Below are 22,104 nucleotides of genomic sequence, written 5' to 3'. Positions count from 1 at the left end.
AGTGGAAGCACTCCGAAGATGCTGTTGCTGTTGCTTCTTCTGTTTAAGTTTATTCTTAAGAAATTGCTCGCTGCAAATAATTCCACAAATGTTATGTGTTAGCCAGGTATGGACTTTCGCTTGAAAAACACTTTCTTCAGATGTTTATAGTCGATGCTATTTCCACTCGTAAATAAAAGTTTCCTCTTCCGCTGCGAGCTGCGCGTCTTCTTCTGTCTTCTGTGTTCTGTGTTTGCGATGGCAAATTTATCATGGCAAAATTAAACGAAAATATATTGAGGCAAATTCAAATGCAAAAGGAGAGATGATAAATTGATGTGGTTAAATGCTTGGATTTATGCATTCATTTCAAGGTGCAATCGTATTCGAATTCGTATTCGTATTCGTATTCGTCTGAAATGTCTAAATGGATGGCTCCATCAAAGACGTTTCGCATACGCCATGTGGGCCACTTGTTGTCGATTAGCTGACGCAGTTGCTGCATTAAGCAAGTCGAAGACATGAACAGACATGAGCAGACAAGCACGGCAACATGTCCCGACACGCCGAAAGGCGCTTGACTAATTGCAAAGGCAACGTCGCCAAATGGCTCGAGGCGAAACGAACCGAAGCGAAGCGACCCAAAAAAACATGACGTAAAACATTTTGCGAAACAAGACTAAGAACAAGAACAAGAACAAAAACAACAAAAAAACAAGTGAAACAACACAATGAGCGAAAACCACAATGCAAAAATGTTTTAAACAAATTGCACGCGTGTCAAAATTAAAATGAATAAATTTCTTTCGACGTTGCGAAAATAAAACAAAAACTCAAACCGACAAAAAAATTTCACGACGTTGCAAAGAGAAGCCGCCGACGATTAAACTCATAAAGCTTACATTTCTCTGTCTGTGTGTGTGTGTGTGTGTGTGTGTGTGTGTGTATGCAAGTGTGTGTGTGTGCTGCTTGCTTTACTTATTTACGATGTGCGCATTTAGCTGGCCTTGTAAAATTTTTGATGATTGCTGTTGTTGTTTTTGTTGTTGTTGATGTTGTCGGTTGATTTTTTTGGAGTGGATTTTTGTGTGTTGGCTGTGCGTTGTATAATTAATTAAAAATCGATAAGATTTTGATTTGGATTTAACGGCTTTTCAGAATTATGATGCTTAGTCAGCAGCATCGATGTCTTTTGAGAAATGATGACAAATGGGGCGTATACGCAATACACGCAGCTGGGGGGAAGTTAAGAACTTGAAGTCTCGGAACTCAGAACTCAGAAGTCGTTATTACATGCGAAAGCGCTTTGTTTGTTTTCATTATTTTACTACTTAAGTAAATTTTTGTGTATTTTTGTTTACCCAACATTCAACATTCTACTATTTGCCCAATTGCAAATACGAAATGTTCGAGAGGAGAATTTTCGGTCTGATTGCGTTCAGATGGACTACTACGACTACAAACGAGTTGTAGTTGGCTCTAAAAATAGTCGATTTAGTTGGCCATCTGCTTTTGTTGGCCACCTTATTTGGTCGTGTTGATTAGCCAGCGCGTGAAAATTATTGCCAGCTCATAAATTTGAGTTCAATTCCTGCTGCTTTCAACTCGCAATTCGAACTCGCAAATATTTTGTTTCTTTATAAATTGGTGTAACACAAAATGTATATGTTTTGATTAATTAATTAATCGAATAAGAAATTTCAATCACTTGAACTTACCTTTGCACACCCTGCGATGCGTTAGCGCCTTGGTGGGATCCCGATAGAAGCCCTCTTTGCACTGATCACAGTTGCGTCCCATGGTCGAGTGTCGACAGTTCTGACAAACGCCGCCAGAGCCGCCCTGTGTCAGTCGAAAGATCTCCATGTTGAAGCGACACTGACGTGCATGATTATTGCAATTGCATTCTGCAAACAGAGAGAGAGAGAGAGAGAGAAAGGGAAGGAGAAAAAATCAATGAAATGTTCTTTGCATATAGTACGACATTGAGCCATCAAGTGATGGACAAATTAAGTAGCTAACAAACAAGCAGCGATGTCTTTATCACTGTCCAATGCGATAAATGAAAATAAATGGTACGCAAATCGGGCTCAACATGCCACATGCCACATGCCACATGCGGCAAGCGGAGGCTACTGTGGCTGTTGCCATTGATGACGAGGCCAAGCCTCATCTCATTTGTCTAACGGCACATTGGCTTCAATTGCATAATTTATGCGAGCAATCATCACTATCAAACTGAATCTGGCGACAGTTCGACTACCGCATCAAGAGTGAGTGTGTGTGTGTGTGTGTGTGTGTGAGTGTGAATATGCATGTCAGTACTCTGGGAGACTATTCAAAACAGCTTATTCATTGTGGTCACTCACTGAGCTAAGCAGAATAGCTGTAGTTTTAGGTTTTATGATTGCAAATCGGCCTATTAATATTTTTATACCCGCTAACCATAAAGTACAAGGGTATTATAGCTTTGTGCCTACAGGGAATGGATGAAACAGGCAGAAGGAGACATCTACGATCCCATAAACTATATAGTATATCTTTTTTTGATCACCCTCAATAACCAAGACGATACACAAATATAGATATAGTCCTAGCTTAGTCTTAGCTTTGTCTGGCAATCTGGTATATTTTGTACCCTATGGTATATGTTGAATGTAGTACTATATGAATAAACCAAATATTGCATTCGGTATATTTTAGTATTTTGCGGTATATGTTGTGGTATCGGGTATATATTGTACTCTATGGCATTATATATGGTATATAAATATACTAAAATCAACATTTGTTATATTACCTTAAGTTTTTTGTGACAAATCTCGTTTATTTTGACAATCTAACCATATGGTATATTTCGTACTCTATAGTATATTTTGAGTGTAGTATCATATTAATATACCAAATATAGCCTTTGGTTTATTTTTAGTATTTTAACGGAATTTTAATTTGGTATATTTTATGAATAATACCGCATTATTTGGCTTTTATTCAAGATGTGTAGCGGGTATATCACAGTCGAGCACACTCGATTGTAGCTTTCTTACTTGTTTTATTTAGCACTTAGCTGCTTTATCTTTAATGCTTTAATTGCAATAATTGATCTGAATTTATTAGTCAATTCAACTTTTTTATGCTCTTTTATTACATTGCTCATTTATTATTTACAGCGTGGTAAATATTTTATTAAAATACTTTTTAGTATTATTTTCAAAAGTTAGCGTTCATCTTTAGTTTATTAAATTTGCTTCGAAATTTGAATAAGTCAATTACATTTATATTTATTTTTGGATTTTTGCATATTGATTGAACATTATTTTAGATGATTTTGTCTGGAATCATTTCAAATGCAATCGATTTCAAGTATTTTTTTAAATGGTTCATGAATTATTAGCAGTATTTTTTGGATACATTTCTAAATTTCAATTGATCTGACTAATGTTTATTGCTTCTAGAAATTATTTTTATTTTCCAATTTCTTTTGCTTTGAAATATACTTTGTGCTTTTACAGTCTTTATAGCGTATACGATAATCTGTCTATTTGACTTTATGTCCGACTGCTTCAGGTCTTGGTTCTTTGCAAACAGTTTTGCCATTGACATTCGATGATAACTGAGGACTGAGAATGGGAGAATAGAGTGCGGTTGTCGATGCTGTGTGCTGTGATGTTGCTGTGCTGGCATCTTTAGTCTCAGCGTCAGCTTTGTGCCCAAGCTCGAGCTGTCAGTGGCAAAAGCCGACAAAAGAGGAAAAGTGAAGAAGACTTGACTCGCTTTGCACAGTTGGCACTTGTCGCCCTTAGACTAAATTTGTATACTCGTTACCCATCGGATACAAGGGTATTATTGCTGTATGCAGCAGGCAGAAGGGCTCCATCTATGTAGTACATATTCTCGAACGCCCAACGGACAAAATCATGTTCCCTAAGAACATGTAGATTTCAGAAAGATAGCAAATCAAGGAAAGGAATAAAACTAAAGCTGATTTTTGGCACATAGATCACATAAAAACTTCAAAGTTATTAAAAAAAGAGCTACAGCTGGCTGATCTAAAAATTTGGAATATTTGGTACTCTATGGTATATTTTTCATTTACTAATATATCGATAAACAAAATGTGGAATATTTTTATTAACAAATGGTATATTTTCTTTGCGGTAGTATACCGATAATCAAAGTATGGTTATTTGTGTATTTTTAAAAGGTTTTGATCGGTATATGTAGTTGGGTATTGTAAAATTGTTGTGGTTATCAATCTAGTATATTTATCACGCCATGGTATATTTATTATATACACATTCAAAATGTATTTTTGATTTGATACATTTTTAAAAGTATAATTTCGGTAAAATTATTTTTTTTATATTTGAATTGGTTTGGTTGTCAATCTAGCTTTTTATATATTTTTAAAGTATTTTTAGGTATATTTATTTGATATATTAGAATTGTTGTGGTTGTCAATCTAGTATATTTATCACGCCATGGTATATTTACTATGTAGTATATACACATTCAAAATGTATTTTTAAAGTATATTTTCGGTATATTTATTTGGTATATTTGAATTGGTTTGGTTGTCAATCTAGTATATTTATCACACCATGGTATATTTACTATACACATTCAAAATGTATTTTTGTTTGTACATTCTTTAAAGAATTTGTTTTCGAAATATTTTAATTGCATTGCTTGACTTTCGTATATTTTGTACTCTGTGGTATTACAGTATTTTATCGGTATATCAATTCGGTATATTTTACCAATTTGCATTTCAGCTGTTATTGACAAAGTGTAGCGGGTATCTTTCAGTCGAGCAGTAGCTTTCATAATTATTTTTTTTTGACTTGGTTAGCGATCTCGGCTTGTTCAACAACTGTCCACCTAGCAAATGTCCCTCTCAATGCGAGTGTATCTGTGTGTGAGTGTGTGTGTGTGTGTGTGTGCACACATGTTATAATTATCTTTCACACATTGTGAGGCGCAGACAAAGCGGCTGCCTGTCGTCTGCTGTTTGAGCCTCAACTCAACTCAACTCAACTCAACTCGACTCTTGGCGCGCGCCAGCCGCAGACAAAGTTATGTCAGCGCAAATATTTGAGAGCAGTCGACATGTCGACGAAGGCCATTGAATGCTCTATAGCAGTAGTAACTCCTCATGACTGTGTGTGTCTGTGTGTGTGTGTCAACAAGAGCTGTGTGAGTAAATATTTAGAAGAGCAAACAGCAGAAGAAAAAAAAGAGAAGAGAAGAAGGCAAAACAAAAGTCTGCACGGCGTGTGGCTAATTGCCAAGTCAATGACGAGAATGAGCAGCTCAAGTTTCGATTCCGATACCGAATCCGAATCCGAATCCGATTCCGATTCAGATTCAGAGTTGGTGTTAAAAAATGCTAGATAATTAATTTTAATGACACACTTTACTCTGGCTGCCGACTGCGTGCGAATGCAACGTGATTTATGTGTCAGGCAGGCAGCGAGCATTGTCGATTTTATGTAAATCTCTCAGTCTAGCCGCAGCAGAGATTACAAAATAACAGCGGCTTAAAACGCTGCATAAATAACTGAGAAGAGGAAAAAAAACAACTCGCTTCATTAGGCCAGTTTTGGTATTGGTAATTAAGTTCAAATTTGATAAGTGAACCCCACCAAAAAAAAAAACAAAAACAATGCCAGACAATGAAATTGTCAGTTCGACCCAACCATCTATGGCTGTATCTGTATCTGTATCTGCGTATCTGTGTATCTGTATCTATGGATTGTCGTTGTAGTATCTGCGCCTCTCTAATTAACTGCCGTTGACTGAACATATTGTTCGAGGCGCTGAACTTTGCAGTACAAACTGGCTTTATGCTTGGGCCCCCAAATCGATACCCAAAACAACTCCAACCCAAAAATCAGCCATTGACAGATTGTCGATGAGGATAGTGGACCACAAAAGTTGGAAGCAACAGCAGCAGCAGCAGCAGAGAAGAAGGCAAACCGAAATCGTTTTAACGATGACTTTGCTAGCTTTTGCTTTTGCTTTGACTGACATACCACGCCCCCTACGCCTGCCCCTTGCCCGCTCTATGACCGTTGTCCGTTGTCCGTGTCCGTTTCCTGGCAGCGTTTTCAATTTGCTCGCATTCGCAATCGCGTCGACATTTCATCGTTTTATGATTGATTGCGTTCACATCGTTGCTGTGATTTTCGGTTACCAAAATTGTGAATTGAATTTGTGGTGGCATGGGGCTGGCTACAACTCTGGCTGGCCCAGGGTTGCTGCTGCTGCTGCTGCTGCTCGCGCTTTGCGATTGCGATTGGTGTGCGTTTTGCGGTTGCGGTTTGTTGCTTGTTTGCTTTTGCTTTTGCTGCTTTTGCATTCGCCGTTCTGCCGTTCTGCGTTTTTCCACTGCAATTTGACAATTTCATCGCAAAATTGTTTTGGTGTTTGTGGCCATGTTCTGTTGTGGCATGCAACCTGTCTGTCCCTCTGTCTGTCTGCGTGTCTCTGTGTTCTCTGTTTTTCGTGTGTGATTTATCAAAAGTGGTCGATTTACAAATTTTTGTTTGCATGCTTTTGCGCTGGGTAATTAATAATTTTCAGCTGGCAAACACAATTGAAAATAATTGTGCTTCGAACAGCACACAGAAAAGTCAAAAGAAGACAGAGAGACAGAGACAGAGAGCGACTTATCATCATCAGAATTGTTTTTTTATTTCCCCGTTTGAGTTCCTCATAATGTGTGTTCTCATGAAACGCATTTTATGTGCTAAACATCAACAAACCAGCTGTAAAAACTGACTATTTCTCTCATTAGCACATCACATCAGATACCACACACACTTTCCCTCTCTCTCTCTCGCTTTCTTCTTCTATCTCTCTCTAGTGCAGTTATTGGAATTATGTAAAATCTGATGCATTGACCTATTCCAAGTGGCCCAATTTGAGAATGTTTTTGGTACTTACTAAAAACGAACAAAAAATTATAGTATATTTATACTTTACTCTTTTGCATCTTATTTATAAACATTTTCAAATTAAATGCTCGAAGCAGTCATAAAATTTGCCCCTTCTGTTCTTTTTGTTTTATGCCTTCATAAATTGTTCGCACTTTCTTCTCGGGAAGTCTTCATAATAATACCAAGAAATCGAAATAATGATTGCTGCATCTCCATCTCCATTTGCATCTCAATTTGTAGCTCCTCCTTCTCTGTCACCTCAGTATTATGATGAGTGCAATTAAAATTCCATCGTCTAATGAGCTGACAAGGTAAAAAACTAAATGAAGATGCCAAATGAAAATGCAATTGGAAAATCAGTTCATTCAGTGCATAAACTGATTCCAGATTCCAGATTTTCAGATTCGAGATAAGAACTATGGAACTATGGAATGGAAATAGCCAAAACAGATTTGTATTGTATTTTACAACACAAGAGCCAAGAAGAGTGGATTAGTTGTTGAATAAGATCTCATAATCGTGTATAATCGCATCGTATCTATGCTAATCGAACACTCGATATGGAAATGAATTGCTTTTTCGATTTAATAAAGACGCCATCGACTCGCATTATTGTGGCAAATTCCGAACAGCAAATTGAAGGGCGTTAAGTTACAAATTTATATATAGCTTAATACCGATTTTTAGTGGTCATTTTTGAAACCATAATTTAACCATTTGAATTAGGCAAATATATTCTCTAAAGTGGTGCAATGATTGAAAAACCTTTACACACAAATTTCATTGTTTATTTTGTTAATTCAACGGTTGAGTTTGATATACTTACTATATATAGAATTTATTATATTTAGTTTAATTTGGATGGAAATAATTTTTGATATTTAGTGGATTTTTATTGCAATTTCGAAAATCAACAAGCAAGAAAGTATTTTTCTTCAAATTTACCAATTCAACTAACCAAAAGCTTTTAAAATAAAACGGAGTTTATGTTTGGTATATCTGTATATACTATTACGTTCACAATATACCGTTGAGTAAAAAATATACCATATACCGATTTTTGCTATACAGTAAAAGCTTATTCGATTAATGAGAATGGAACTAAACTTTGAGATTTTATGGATTTAGATAAGTTAAGTTAAGTTGAAAACTTAATAAAAGCAAGAAAGTATTTTTACTCAAATTTACTAAATAAATATTTAGAAAAATACTAAAATAAAACGAAGTTTATGTTTGGTATGTCAATATACTATTACATTCACAATATACCATTGAGTAAAAAATATACCATATACCGATCTTTGGTGGTATACAAATAAATACAATTTAACTGCTTATGCTATTAATTAGATTGGAAATAAACTTTGAGATTTTATGGATTTTTAATAAATTTTAAGAGTTGTTTAGGTTTTATTAGTTTCAACTTAATAAAAGCAAGAAAGTATTTTTACTCAAATTTACTAAACAAATATTTAGAAAAATATTAAAATAAAACGAAGTTTATGTTTGGTATGTCGATATACTGTTTCGTTGAGTATAAAATATACCATATACCGTAAATACAATTTAACTGCATATTCAATTCTATCTTTCAATCAATTTGTGTATATATCTATTGATTGTTTTACTAATAAGAACTGTCAAATTTTGTTTTGTAATATAATGCAGATTATATTGAAAGCAATTCGCTAGTTCACAAGTTGCGCGCACTGATTGAATTTCAGTCTTGATTTTCAACATCGTTTGCTCTTGCCCCATAATCGACCTCTGGCATTTGCCACATCTCGTTGTTGTTGTTGTTGTGGTTGTTGTCAGCGTTGTTGTTGTTGTGGTTGATGCTTGTGCGACATCAAAAGCTATGGGCATATTTTAGTCACTTCCTTGGGAGTGCAATTAAGGCGACAGTGCAACGCGCGACGGGGCACCAAGCGGAGGAAGAAGAAGAGGAGTTGGAGGAGGAGGAGGAGGAGACGCTTGCAGCTTTCGCGTGCCGCAGCTGCAACATTTTCGTTGTCAGGCTGGCGGAGTAGCGGAGCAAAAACAACGATTACAAATTGTTTGCTGCCAGCGGCGGCAAAATAAATAAATACACAAAAATGTCTGCTTAAAAATAAATTGTGTGGAATTCTGTTTCAATTTTGAGGCTGCGCCTTTGAGTTGCATTCACAAGTTGCAGTTGCATCGCGGAGTTGGGGGACTTTGTTTTCCAATTAACGCCGCCAAACGAATTAACATATAAATATATATACTATACAGAGACAGAGAGAGAGATAGAGAGAGAGAGAGGCAATGTCGATATCCTGCCGCTAATAAAAAACAAAGTTCATGGCTGCAGCTTGGCCCACACACACACACACACACACACACACACTTCTCTACACACACACTCTTGAGTGAGAGAAGCCAGAGACAGAGAGAATTTATGTTTAGTTTTTCGTCGAATTGCCTTCGTCTTGGTTTTTGTTATTTTATTTAAATCAAGGTACAACATTATTTCAATTCTCCCTCAAATGAGTCTCTTCTGTCTCTCTCTTCCCCACCCTTCCCTCAGTACAAGTATTTTCCTTTCCATTTCGAATTCCGTTTTCGTTTTCGATTTTCGATTTCTGCTCTTTCCAAATTAGTGAAATGCAGCGGTTGTGCGGAGGACCCCAAAGAAAAACAATAAACAAATTTTCCCAAAATGTTCAGCTTCAATTTGATGTTAGTTTTTCCCAATGACTGAGAGAGAGAGAGAGAGAGATTGAGGTGGGGGGTTGGGGGTTAAATAAACGACTCGTTAAGACACATAAATAAAACGCACCAAGTTTCCTAATTAAGTCGCCCAACACACACACACACACACACACACACACACGCACAGCAACAGAAAAGTGGCCCGAAAATATAAACAAAATAGCCGAAAGAGGACGCGATGTTTGTTAACTAACCACGAAGCCTAAATACACTTTTTCACTCAGCTGCCAGAGGGAGAAATATTGTTAATGGTGGAAAGTAATTAAAGTGTGTATTTTATTGGATGATGAAATGATTTTAAAATCATTCGAATGCATACTTTACGATCACTTCATAATTCATGCAATTCCTTATGCTTCACATTTGTTACTTGCGCAATATTTTCAGTGAAGTGATCTAATAGAATGCATAGTTTATGATAAGTTCCTATCTAATGCATTTATGAATTGGATTCTTTCGAGTAATTCAATTAATTTCATTTTTAATTGCTCCTTTTACTTTACTTTTTACCATACTATCTTAAGGCAATGAACTAATATAAAGCATAGTTTACGATGACTCTCTAATATAATTTGTAATGCATTCACTTATGTGCAGTAAAGTAATTTATTTAATTTATATTTTACAAATTTTTTTAATTTTAGTTACTTTTTCAATATCAATTCAATGAAGTAAACCAATAAATTTCATACTTTATAATCAGTTCCTAACTGTATTGAAGTTATTTAATGAATTTTTATTTTAATATATTTATTTGATATTTGACTCTTGGATTTTAGTTAATTGATGAGTAATATCTCAGTGAATAAGTTCATAAAGCTAATTAGCTAATGCATTTTTGATTGTGCTATGAAGTAATTCTCATTGTAAGTTCATTTTTTTATTTCAGTTCATTAAAAAACTTATTAGAACGCATATTTTATAAAAACTTTGCCAATGCAATTTCAAATGGATTTATAGATATGCTAGGAAGCTATAAAATAAATCCACAATCTTTTCATTCAATTATAATATTTTATGCTTTATGAGTACTATATTAAAGTAATACAGTATAATGTCGATAACGAAAATATGCACTTATCTGCAATATGCAATACAAATAAAAATATATTAAATTTTATTTATATTTGAAATGTATGCGACCTAACATTTGATAGTGACAACTGCAAATTAATGCCTCAAAAATGATGCAATAATCCGAAACATGCCATTATATGAAAAGTTGTGTACTTAAGTTAAACTATATAAAATTGTATGCAATTATCTTGGATGTATTAGGCAATTAAGTGTAAATGCATTTTACTTGAGTTTGCTGTATGTAAAAAGTATTGATCTCGTAATAAATGAAAAAACAACAAAATATTTAAAGCAATAAGTCTCACTTATGCGCTGTCTCTGTTGCCATCTCGCTCACTCTTTTTTGAATACTCTTCTTTTGGGTTTAAAATAATGAGCACGTTAATTGCTTTGGCCAGAATGCAATGTGTAAAAGCGCAACAAAATTGAATAGAGTGTCGAAAACGTGTGTGTGTGTGTGTGTGTGTGTGCAGGAATGTGCGTGTGTGTAGGTTAGATAAACAAAACAACAGCTAGATCAATAAGCAAAGCAGCCGCGCAGGTGATGCGAAGGCAACAAGAAAGAGCGAGAGAGCGAGAAGAAGATGACGACAAAGGCAACTGAAAACTCTGAAACAGAAATCTGAATTGTGTGTTGCGGTAGCCGCCCGCCTGCTGCTCTCTGCCAGCGTCGCAGTCGCAGTTGCAGTCGCAGTTGACGTTGACGCTGACGTGCAACTCAAGTGTCTGCTGTGTGTGCTGTGGGTTTTGATCATTGTTTTGATTGGGATTGAAATTGAAATTGGGATTTGGGATTTGGATATGGATTCGATTGCCAGTTGCCAGTTGCCAGTTCAAAAGATCAGGCGGCTGCGCTTTGCATTTGCATTGTATTCTGCGCGCTTTGTCATTAGACAAGACGAAGCAGAGATAGAGCGAGAGAGGAGACGGGGAGAGGGGGAGAGGGAGTGAGGTGCTACTGAATGCTGATGGTGTTGAAATGTCAGCGGTGCGCACTTGGAGGCCATGTGCTCCAAGTGCGGCAATATGTTTTGTTTAACTTTTGGTTGCTGTTGCCGTTGCTGCATTTGCATTTGTTTGTTTATCTTTCAGGCAACGAGAAATCGTGGAACCGTCGACCGTCGACCATCGACCGTCGACTATGGAGTGTGACTGTGACTGCCCCGCCTTAATTACAGCGCCACACAGCTAATTCAAATTAATGATTTTTAAATACGCAAAATATGCGCTACTGATTTGCAGTTGACAGCGTTCTCTTGTGTCTCCAATAGACTTGTACACACTCGTGTATAGATTGTATTTAATTAACCGCAAAACCCAACTCGAGTCTCCACTCTCCACTCTTGGACACTCTCTTCGCACTCTCCACTGTCAATGCCAAGTCGACTTTGTCCTGCCAGATTGCCTATCTTTGGCTGTAACAAATTCACTAGAAGCAGCAACAAGCAAAGCAAACGAACTCAACTGAGTTGAACTGAACTGAACTGAAATGCGATGCGATGCGTTCAAAAGGTCAAAACGAGTAGCCCAAAACATAAATCAGCCCACGAAGCGACTCTTCTATAAGATCCCTCCTCTCCCTCTCTATCTCTCTCTCTCTCTGCTTACAGTCTTGACATTTTCAATGTCATCTGAGCCCAGTCACCAGACAGAGTATGCGTTCGTGTACAATGACTTCTTCAAGAGGTTTGTCACAACAGATCATCTGACTAATCAGCATGACGCCCTCCGATCTCCATTCTACGATCTCCGTTCTCCGTTCTCTGATCTCGTTCACAGCACCATCTGCAGAATTGTGTGAACTCGTTTTACGCTTCGCTTACATTCGATTTCTTCTGAAGAAGCGCCGATTCTTGGTGATCCCATGTCATGCTTCTTGTACATGTTCACTTGATTGCTCATTATATCATATCCAATCAAAACGTGCCGAATTCACCAGCAAGTGCTCGAAGATTGAATATGAAATGTTTCTTATGTCATGCTCATGATCTCACGCTGCTAATCTCTTGATTTTTCCTACATATATTCCACAATATATAATCATACTTTTCCTTTCTTACATATATGTTATATTTTGAGTATTAATATGATCTCAGTTAAATTACTTATTTATTATATTTCCGATTTTTTTCAAACTCATTTTTTTTGTAGATAATCGTAGGTTTAGCCAACTGTTAACTTTTTGTGATTATATGATATTTCTCTCCATATTGTCATCAATCTTTTAATTTCGTAAAATTGTTTGCAAGTTTTTGCAAACGATATTTTGGATAGATATATGCAATATTATAATTATCAATATGTTCTCAGATAATTTTTTTTCTTTGGATTTTCGATATATATATATATCTTATATTATCTCTGCTGATTTGTTTCTAGATGTGTTCGATATTATTTTTATTTTCATTTTGACTTTTTTTAAATCTGCATTAAATATATTGTTTGAGCTTTTCGCTAGCTTTATTTTATTAAATTTATTAAGTTTTTTTTTGTGAGATTTCAGTTTATATTTTTGAAACAACAATTCTAGACAATTCATATCATTTTAATAATTAATCGTTTTTTTTTTTTTATTATTATTTGAATATTACATAGAGTAATAGAACTTCAACTATTCTCTGTTAATCTTTAGAATAATATTCATCCCATTCAATTCTCCATACATTGCATTAGTGTATTTTTACTTCGTTGTGCATTTCTATGAATTCCCTTTTTGGTCACTTTTGCTGTAATTTCTTGTCATTTATTTATCGTATTATATTCTCTTTTTATTTTTGCATTTTTTGCTTTGTTGCTGGGCTCGGTTGCTTTGACAATTCGTCTTGGAGATCGGTTCGTGTAATACGTGTAAAATCTCCAGCTGGGCGGCCAACAATTCTCTAAGTCGGAGTCTGAGTCTGAGTCTCAGACAGAGAGTGACAATGGGCTAAAAGGAAGGTAGGAAATTCAAATCCTTTTGTGGTGTGCACAGTTTTTGCCATTTATGGCACTTAAGCAAATTAATAAGAGATGCCTTTTTGGCACAATTGAGGCCGAGAGACTTGGACAAGGATGACAGGATGATAAAATGAGACCGGTGTCTGTTTTGTCCGAGTTTTGACTGTCTCTAGTTTCGACTCGCTTACGAATTTTATGCATTTTAATCTTTTCGTTACGCTTGAGAGGAGATAGAGAAAGAGAGCAGTAGAGAGGGAGAGAGAGAGAGGGAGAGTAGCATATTTTTATTGTATTGAGGGTCTCGAGGCTTCGATTTGGTCAATTGTTCAATGAGTTTTCCAAGAGGCAGCTGTCGTCGTTGTCCTGATGCTGCATATACAGCATCAGCATCAGCTTCAGCTTCGACTGCTGTTGCACATTTTGGCCCGGATCCATTCAGCAAAACTATGCAGCCCGAGTTGCATGCAAAACTATGTTCTTCTGCCCCGCCTCCCTCTCCCTCCGCCTCTGCCACTGTCTGTCTGTCTGTCTGTCGGACTGTCCTTGTTCCCTGTCTCTCTTTCATGTCCATGCAGTTCCCGTGACGCGGCAGCTCTCACAGAGAGTTGCCTTTGCATTTATTTACATTTGCCTGCCGGACAGACGGACAGACAGACGGACGGACAGACAGACGGACAGCCGGACAGATGGAAAGCAGAGCCGGTCTGTCTGGGATGCATTCCCATTGCCATTCATGCAGCCAGCGCATTTTTCAAGCCTTTTTTTTCTGGCTTGGTTTGGTTTGGTTTGGCTTAGCTCAACACAATGCAACTGCTGCCGCGTTGCTTCCAAAGGGACCTAACAGGTGTGTGCTAGTGTGTGTGTGTGTTTGCCATAAAGTTGCCAAAATGGAAATGTTATTTTATGAATAGCTCGACAGGAGATTGCAGCAAGCAGAAGCTGCCTTAAAAACTGGGTAAAAACAATAACAGACTTTAAAACGACAGTTAATCAATTTAAGCAAACACAATTGATGCAACTGCAAATGGGTTAAGCAAGTGTAATCCACATTTAGTAGAAGCTAAAGTGAAGTTTAAAGATCTCGCAGTACAAAGTGGAAATTACACTCGATTAATTTTGAAAATTAATATATAAACTCAAATTAAGTAAAACACTCTATGAGATCTAATGTAACAATGAAAAAACAATGTTTAAATGCAAAATATTGATTGTAATAGAATTTAACAACTTTATTTAGCAAATGATTCTATTTAATTATCATTTTTTTGGCTAATAATTTTTACACCATATCTACAATAAAACAGTTACAAAAGAATTGTCTAGGTTATTCTTAGATTTTTCTTTAATGATCAGTTATTTAAAGATGAGATTGAAGATCTCTGATTTCTGATTACAAGTTGCTACATTCGGAAAATAGATCCCGCTTTATGTTACATAGTCAACAATAAATGTGTTGCGGTATAATTTTGTTTTGCGAAATAAATAATCTCTTTCGCTTAATTTCTTCAGCAAAAAAATTGCCAAAGAACTCTCAATATAATCTTTAAGTGTATCTATATGTTCTTATTTAGAAATATGAGATTGAAGATCGCTGAATGTTGATTTCAATTTATTTACTACATTCTCGCTTGCGGTATAATTTTGTTTGAATAATTTCGGCTTCACTTCTTCAGCGAAAGAGTTGCTAAAGAATTCTCAAGATAATCCCTAGATTTATCTATAAAGATAAGATTGAAGATCTCTGCGATGGCGAATGAAATTCGATGTAGTTCAGAGTTGAGTTTGCATTTCTCTGCTGATCGTTTATCTTGCCAGCAAATTGCAGCTTGTGTGTTTCTTTATTAGGCCAAGATGTTTATCTGAAACTTTGGCTGATAGCTCAGAACTCAATTTGCAGCAGCAGTTGGAAGCCGTTTACTTGAATCGAGGACAGGCGAGTAAATACAAGTATATTGTCAGATTTGCAGCAATTTTGTTTCGTTTTTCGTTTTTTGCATGACAAACGAATCGTGAAAGTACAAGAAAAAGATACCAGCAAATCTCACAATGACAACAGCAACAACAACAACAACAACAACAGAAATGTGACTCAATAATAATAAGTAAAGGAAATCTGCAACAATCTGTGATCTGAAATTCTCGATGTTCGATGCTCGATGCTCGATTCTCGATGATCATGATCATCCGGCAGCCAAAGCAATTGTTTATTAATATTTTTGTGTGCGAGGTCAAAAGGAAATCAAGCTGCATCGATCGCGTTTTAAGCTGATCTGCTCTGATGGGCAATTGAACCTTAAACCTGAAACTCGATTTGAGACAATGCAATTTGCATATTAAGACAATGCCACGGCAGCGACAAATATTTTTGCATTTTACTTGTTTTTTTTTGTTGGCTATCTTCGCTTGGTCTAGGCCTTGGCAAGAGAGAGCACGACAATGGGAACAGGCATAGAAATTGGCAATAGGAATTGGAACTGCGACTGGACTGCGAGAAGAACAGAGGCTAAAGTTAATTGTTCAGCACAGACAGACAGACAGAAAGAAAGAGAAAAACAGAGAGAGAGAGAGTTGACTTTTCAAGGAAATTAACACTTGACCAGCAAAAGGCAAACTAACATACATACATACATACATACATACATAACATGGCCAGGACGAAGCCAGGACTGTGCCACAAAAGGCAGCAGGCTGTAGAGATAATATTTATGGGCAAATGACAAGAGAAGAAGACAAAAAAATAGCAAAAAAATAAAAAAGAAAACAAAAAGCAAATGCCACAAAATATGCGAATGCGAATGCGAGTATCTTTTGCTTGTTGCGGTTACTTGTATCTTTGTATCTTTTGCCGTTTACTTTATGGCCTGTCTCTGTGTATCTCTGTGTGTGTATTTGTGTGCTGGCAGAGAGACATTTGCAATTTCATATTGCGAGCCTAGACTGAGTCCAGGACAAGGATTGGGTTAGGGATACTGGAATACTGGGAACCTGACCGGGGACGTTTTTGGTGTTTATTAAATGCTTCGTGGCCAACTCTTGACAAAGGCGCAGCAACGAGACAACAACAACAACATCAACAAAAAAAGGAACAAAAAAATGGAAAAAAAGAAAAACCCTCTTGGGGGGCAGGCATAAAAAAGTCGGTAAAGAGAGGCCTTAACGACTTTTGCCAGTTGTTGTTTTTCGCCTTTTGGGCTATCTTTCACTTGTTGTTGTTGTTGTTGTGCGGTTATATTTGCTTCTGCTTCGTTTTTATCTGTCTCTCGCTCTCTTTTTAGGTTGTCACATTTATCGCACTTTTATAATTAAAATGAAGAGCAGCACAGAGAGAAGAGCAAGAGCGAGAGCAAGAGAATGAGAGAAACTAAAGGCGAGCGATAAGCGACAGCTACAAAATATGAAGCTCAGAGTCGGAGTTGGAGTTGGAGTCGGAATCGGAGGCTTTTTGTGTTGTCTCCTTGGCTACTGCTATCACTTGGCTAAATAATGATAACAATAAACAAAAGCCAAGGCATTGTTGTAAACATTTATTTATTTTTGCGCCTCCCTCCATTTATATATTTTCTTTATTGTGTGCGTCGCTTTTAATAAATTACATATTTATGCATCTTCTTTTTTTTTTAGTAGTGAGAGGAAGCAAAAGAAGGAGAAGAAGGAGGGGGAAGGAGAAGCTCTGCGCTGCGATTTACTTGGCTAGTTGGGCATAATTGTCAACCCTGGAGAGCGAGGCAAGATTAACAACTTCCGAAATGGCTTTTTTAATGACACCAATTATGAGTTTCTTATCGGGACAGCAGCTGCCCCCAACAACAACAACAACAACAACAAAACCCACCTCGGACACTTCACTTCACTTCTTTTGCTTCTTCATTTCCCAACTTTTAATGAAGTAATTTTTCTCTTGTTCTCAGCAACAGTGGCAAGAACTTCTTCCCTGAGAGGGTGTTTCGTTTTTGGTTTTTTTTTTTTATCATGAGGAGAGATTGCCATTGTTTGGCCAATACAAATATTGTTACATGCCAGGTGAGTCTCAGAGTCTCTCAGTCTCTCAGTCTCAGAGTCTCAGTCACAACTCGCGACTTTCGCCGCTTTCTTTGTCATTTATAATCTTGTTGTGGGGTTCTCAGATTTTATTTGGCTTTTTCTTCTACTGTTTTTTTCTGAGTTTTTTTTTTGATAGCACATTGCATTGTTTTGTTGACTGAGGCCTAAGTTTGGGCGTGATAAGCAAACAGATTGGGCAGCTGTGCGATGATATTATGTTACAAAAGGCAAAACTTTAGTCTATGGCATTTTCAATTTCCCAAGCCGAGAAAACACTCATTAAAAGTTAATCTGGCCTTCACACCTTTCACTGCCACTTCAATTGCCAACTGCAACAGCGGCTAATGAGTTGGACCATTGAAATATTTGTCGCCCTTCGCCCTTCGCACTTCGCACTTCAATATTCAAATAACCCAATTATATACATACATAAGCATGTGTGTATGTATGTATGGTATGTATGTACATATGTACACTTTTAGTCAAAAGCATTTACACGCGCATTCGAGTGCAGCGAATGTGGGAGGGAGGAGATCTAAAATTAAGCTATGCTTTTGTTTTTGCAAAGTCTAACCCTAGTCTAAAAAGCTAAGCTTTGTTTTTGCAAAGTCTAACCCTAAGAAAAGCCCAAAGAAAGAAGAATTACAAAAATATATGTATGTAATGTATTTATGTATGTATGTATGTCTACCTCTACTCTTAAATATTTACACGCGCATTTCAGTGCAGCGAATGGAGGGGGAGGAGAAATTCAAAAAAGCTAAGCTTTGTTTTTGCAAAGTCTAACCCTAAGAAAAGCCCAAAGAAAGAAGAATTACAAAAATATATGTATGTAATGTATTTATGTATGTATGTATGTCTACCTCTACTCTTAAATATTTACACGCGCATTTCAGTGCAGCGAATGGAGGGGGAGGAGAAATGCAAAAAAGCTAAGCTTTGTTTTTGCAAAGTCTAACCCTAAGAAAAGCCCAAAGAAAGAAGAATTACAAAAATATATGTATGTAATGTATTTATGTACCTCTACCTCTACTCTTAAATATTTACACGCGCATTTCAGTGCAGCGAATGGTGGGGGAGGAGAAATGCAAAAAAGCTAAGCTTTGTTTTTGCAAAGTCTAACCCTAAGCAAAGCCAAAAGAAAGAAGACAAAAATAACTGTTCTTGTTTTAAAAATAAACCGATGCTTGTGAGTTGTCAAAAGTCTTTACACACGCATTCTTTGCGTCAAAACTATTTACACACAACTTCGTTTTACTTATTCAATAATGCATATGCATATGTATGTATGCGTGTGTTTACTCTGTCCATTTCAATTTGTTTTAACTATTAATTTGAGCTCTTGTCTTCGATACGCTAATGAAGCCAATGTCAGAGTAGAGTTCCTTCCAAATGGCGCCTTCAATTGTGCAGCGTCATCAGCGAGGTGTCGACTTGCTCAACTCTGCTTGATTAATTAAATGTAATTGAGTTTTAATAGCGAAAAATCCAGACTGAGTTTCCCCACATCTCTCTCTCTCTCTCTCTCACACTCGCTTTGTAATGCGGGTGAAGGTCGCGTGGGTGCTGCGAAGATGTTGTGCCAACAACAACAGCAACAACAGCAACAACAACAGCAACAACAACAGCAACAACAACAGCAACAACAGCAACTGAAAGAGCATTTCATTAATGACTTAACTGGCGATTGGGAAAGCGGAGTCTCATTTTAAGCCATCAAGCTGTTTGGCTATGGACCATCAACTCGCGACTCGCGACTCTCGACTCGCCTCCTCCTCCTCCACCACCTCCTCCCCTCTCCCTCTATATCTTGGCCCCTCGAGTCTCGAGCTTAACAATCACTTAGCGCATTATTAAAAACGCTTTTTGATTGCGCTTTGGCGTGTTTGGTCTTCGGCTGTCGGCCGATTGAAATCGATAGGCGTTGCTCAGCGCAGCTGCCGCCAGAGAACCAGAGTTGAGATACGTTGGCTACAACAGCCAACTTGCAACACTTGCCACATTCATTTGTGAAGAACTATTTGAGCAAACATATTCATGCCATAAACTATTGCAAACGATTTTCATCAAAGTACAAATAAAGTTTAATCAAAGAAACTATTTGAAAATTTCATTTAGTCAAATACTTAATTTTAAAAATAGAATACAAATCATCTCAGCTGAAAATTAGAGCAAATAAATTAATTTGGAAATATTTTAAAGAAGAAAATTCTTTAATCAAAATAGATACAATAATCGCCATATTACATTATTAATATCTTCCTTTGCGATATGGTATTGCATCTATGTACATATCATACTCGTATATCGTATATCATATATCGTATATCATGACTTCAATTTCTTTTCTTAGTTCGATTTAGAAAAATCTTAAAATCACACATAATTCTTTTTGATTTGATATATAATATTTCTCATAATATAATAATATAATATAATAATATGTAATATTTTTTATATTTCACAACTTGATTTTCAGTTGAAAGCATTTTCAAATGCATTTTTAGCAAATTTGTTCATCTTTAAATTCATTTTTATTTTTTGTATGGACATTTTAAGTTTAACAAATATGTCAAATCTATAAATAAATGCAATGTTTTCTATACTATATTAAACATTTTAGATTGAATAAAATTTTAGTTTGCTCTCAATAGAAATACAAATGAATGAATGACTTGAAATATTTGACAACTAATAATTGTTTATTCATTGTGGCAATGGAATTCCTCTAGCTTAGATGTTTGTACAGCATTTGCAGGTCGTTGCATAGATTTCAATTTCGATTTCGATTTTGATTTTGATGCTGGATGCTGACTGCTGACTGCTGTGAGTGTGTTTTCCCTCTTGACTTTAATTGACCATGGCCAAGAAGTCGCACTTGGAAATGTCTCAATCAAAAGATACGAAGGGGCAACCCACGGCAAATCTACATAAATTTTTTGTTATTGTTGTGGTCGATGTTGTTGTTGTTGCTGTTGTTGTTTTCTTTTTCTTTTGTTTTTTCCTCTACTCTTCTCCTATTTTTTTTCTTTCGAGACACGCCCCGCACATAAACAGCTTGTTGTTGTTGTTGTTGTTGTTGCTGTGATAGTTGTTGATAATTTGCATTTGATTATGGGTGTTGGTGTCGATGTTGTTGTTGTTGTTGTTGTTGTGGTTTTCGTTGCTGTTGTTGCTGCGAAAATTGTTCCGGCAAAAGGCTTTGATTTCTAATCTGAGCTGTGGGATCTTGTAGCAGCTAGATTAAAGAACGGAAAAGCAGCCGGGAACAAGGGTCTTATGATATTTGATCTCGATGAAGTTGTCAATGTTCTAAGGCGAGGCTGAGACATCTAACATGACATAACACACGTCCATAAGATGCCGCTAATAAGCTCGTTTGCAGCCGAATAAAAAACCGACAGAGAACAACAAAAAAAAAAAAAAATACAAAATTAATAACACCAACAATGCCTAGAAGACGTTGACAACGAGGGCACAATTTATGGTAAGCAAGAAAAAACGGAAAAAACGAAAGAAAAAAAAAAACGAGGAAAATCAGTAACAACGAACGCGAAGGATGGTGACGACCACGACAAGAACGACAAAAGGCAACTCAATAACAATAAAAATAACAAGATGTCATAAAATGAATAGCCAAAGAAATAACAAGTACCACAGCAGCTAGCAGCCGAAAAAAAAACAACTATGAAAGCTACAATCGAGTGTGCTCGACTGTGAGATACCCGCTACCCATTTTGAGTAAGAATATACCAAAATAATATACTAGAAAAATACTAAATATATGTAAGATATACCCGCTACCTATTTTGAATAAGAATATACCAAAATAATATACTAGAAAAATACTAAATATATGTAAGATATACTATAGAGCGCAAAATATAACAGATTGTTAGCTAAAGCAACTAAGACCCTTAGTAAGTTGTCCATACAAAAGTATTTCTTTAATAACTTCGACAATTTTTATCTGATTGCAACCAAATCAGGAATCACAAAGACTATAATTATTATTGTATATACCAAAATTCGACTTTAGCTTTATAATTACTCTTGTTATACGAGTTTTGTCAATTTATGGGGGCGAAAGTGGGCGTGGCGAACATTTTAAACAAACTTGATCTGCGTGCAAACATATCAAATGCAGTTGAAAAACAATTATAGCTCTATCTTTGATAGTCTCCGAGATATAGGTGTTCATACGGACAGACGGACAGACAGACAGACGGACGGACATGGCTAGATCAAAAATATATATACTTTTTAAGGTCGGAGATTCCTCCTTATGCCTGTTACATACATTTCTTGTCCACAAAAATGTATAATACCCTTCTACCTTATGGGTAGCGGGTATAAACAGCAGAGAAAGAAGAAAGCCAAATAAATAAATGAG

The 22,104-nt window shown here is 36.4% G+C and overlaps 1 protein-coding gene across 2 annotated transcripts in view; it reads right to left on the bottom strand.

The window, feature by feature from the left end:
* LOC133849168 (netrin-A) overlaps positions 1–22,104 on the bottom strand; it is a 58,292-nt gene that overhangs the window by 18,956 nt on the left and 17,232 nt on the right. For both annotated transcript variants that reach the window (XM_062285075.1, XM_062285076.1), the window contains exon 2: positions 1,698–1,886. In XM_062285075.1, the coding sequence (XP_062141059.1) occupies positions 1,698–1,886 (189 nt within the window). The remainder of the gene's footprint in view (positions 1–1,697; positions 1,887–22,104) is intronic.

This window comes from Drosophila sulfurigaster, chromosome X, assembly GCF_023558435.1.
Source record: "Drosophila sulfurigaster albostrigata strain 15112-1811.04 chromosome X, ASM2355843v2, whole genome shotgun sequence".
Taxonomy (NCBI): domain Eukaryota; kingdom Metazoa; phylum Arthropoda; class Insecta; order Diptera; family Drosophilidae; genus Drosophila; species Drosophila sulfurigaster.
This window is presented reverse-complemented; position numbering and strand designations above follow the sequence as displayed.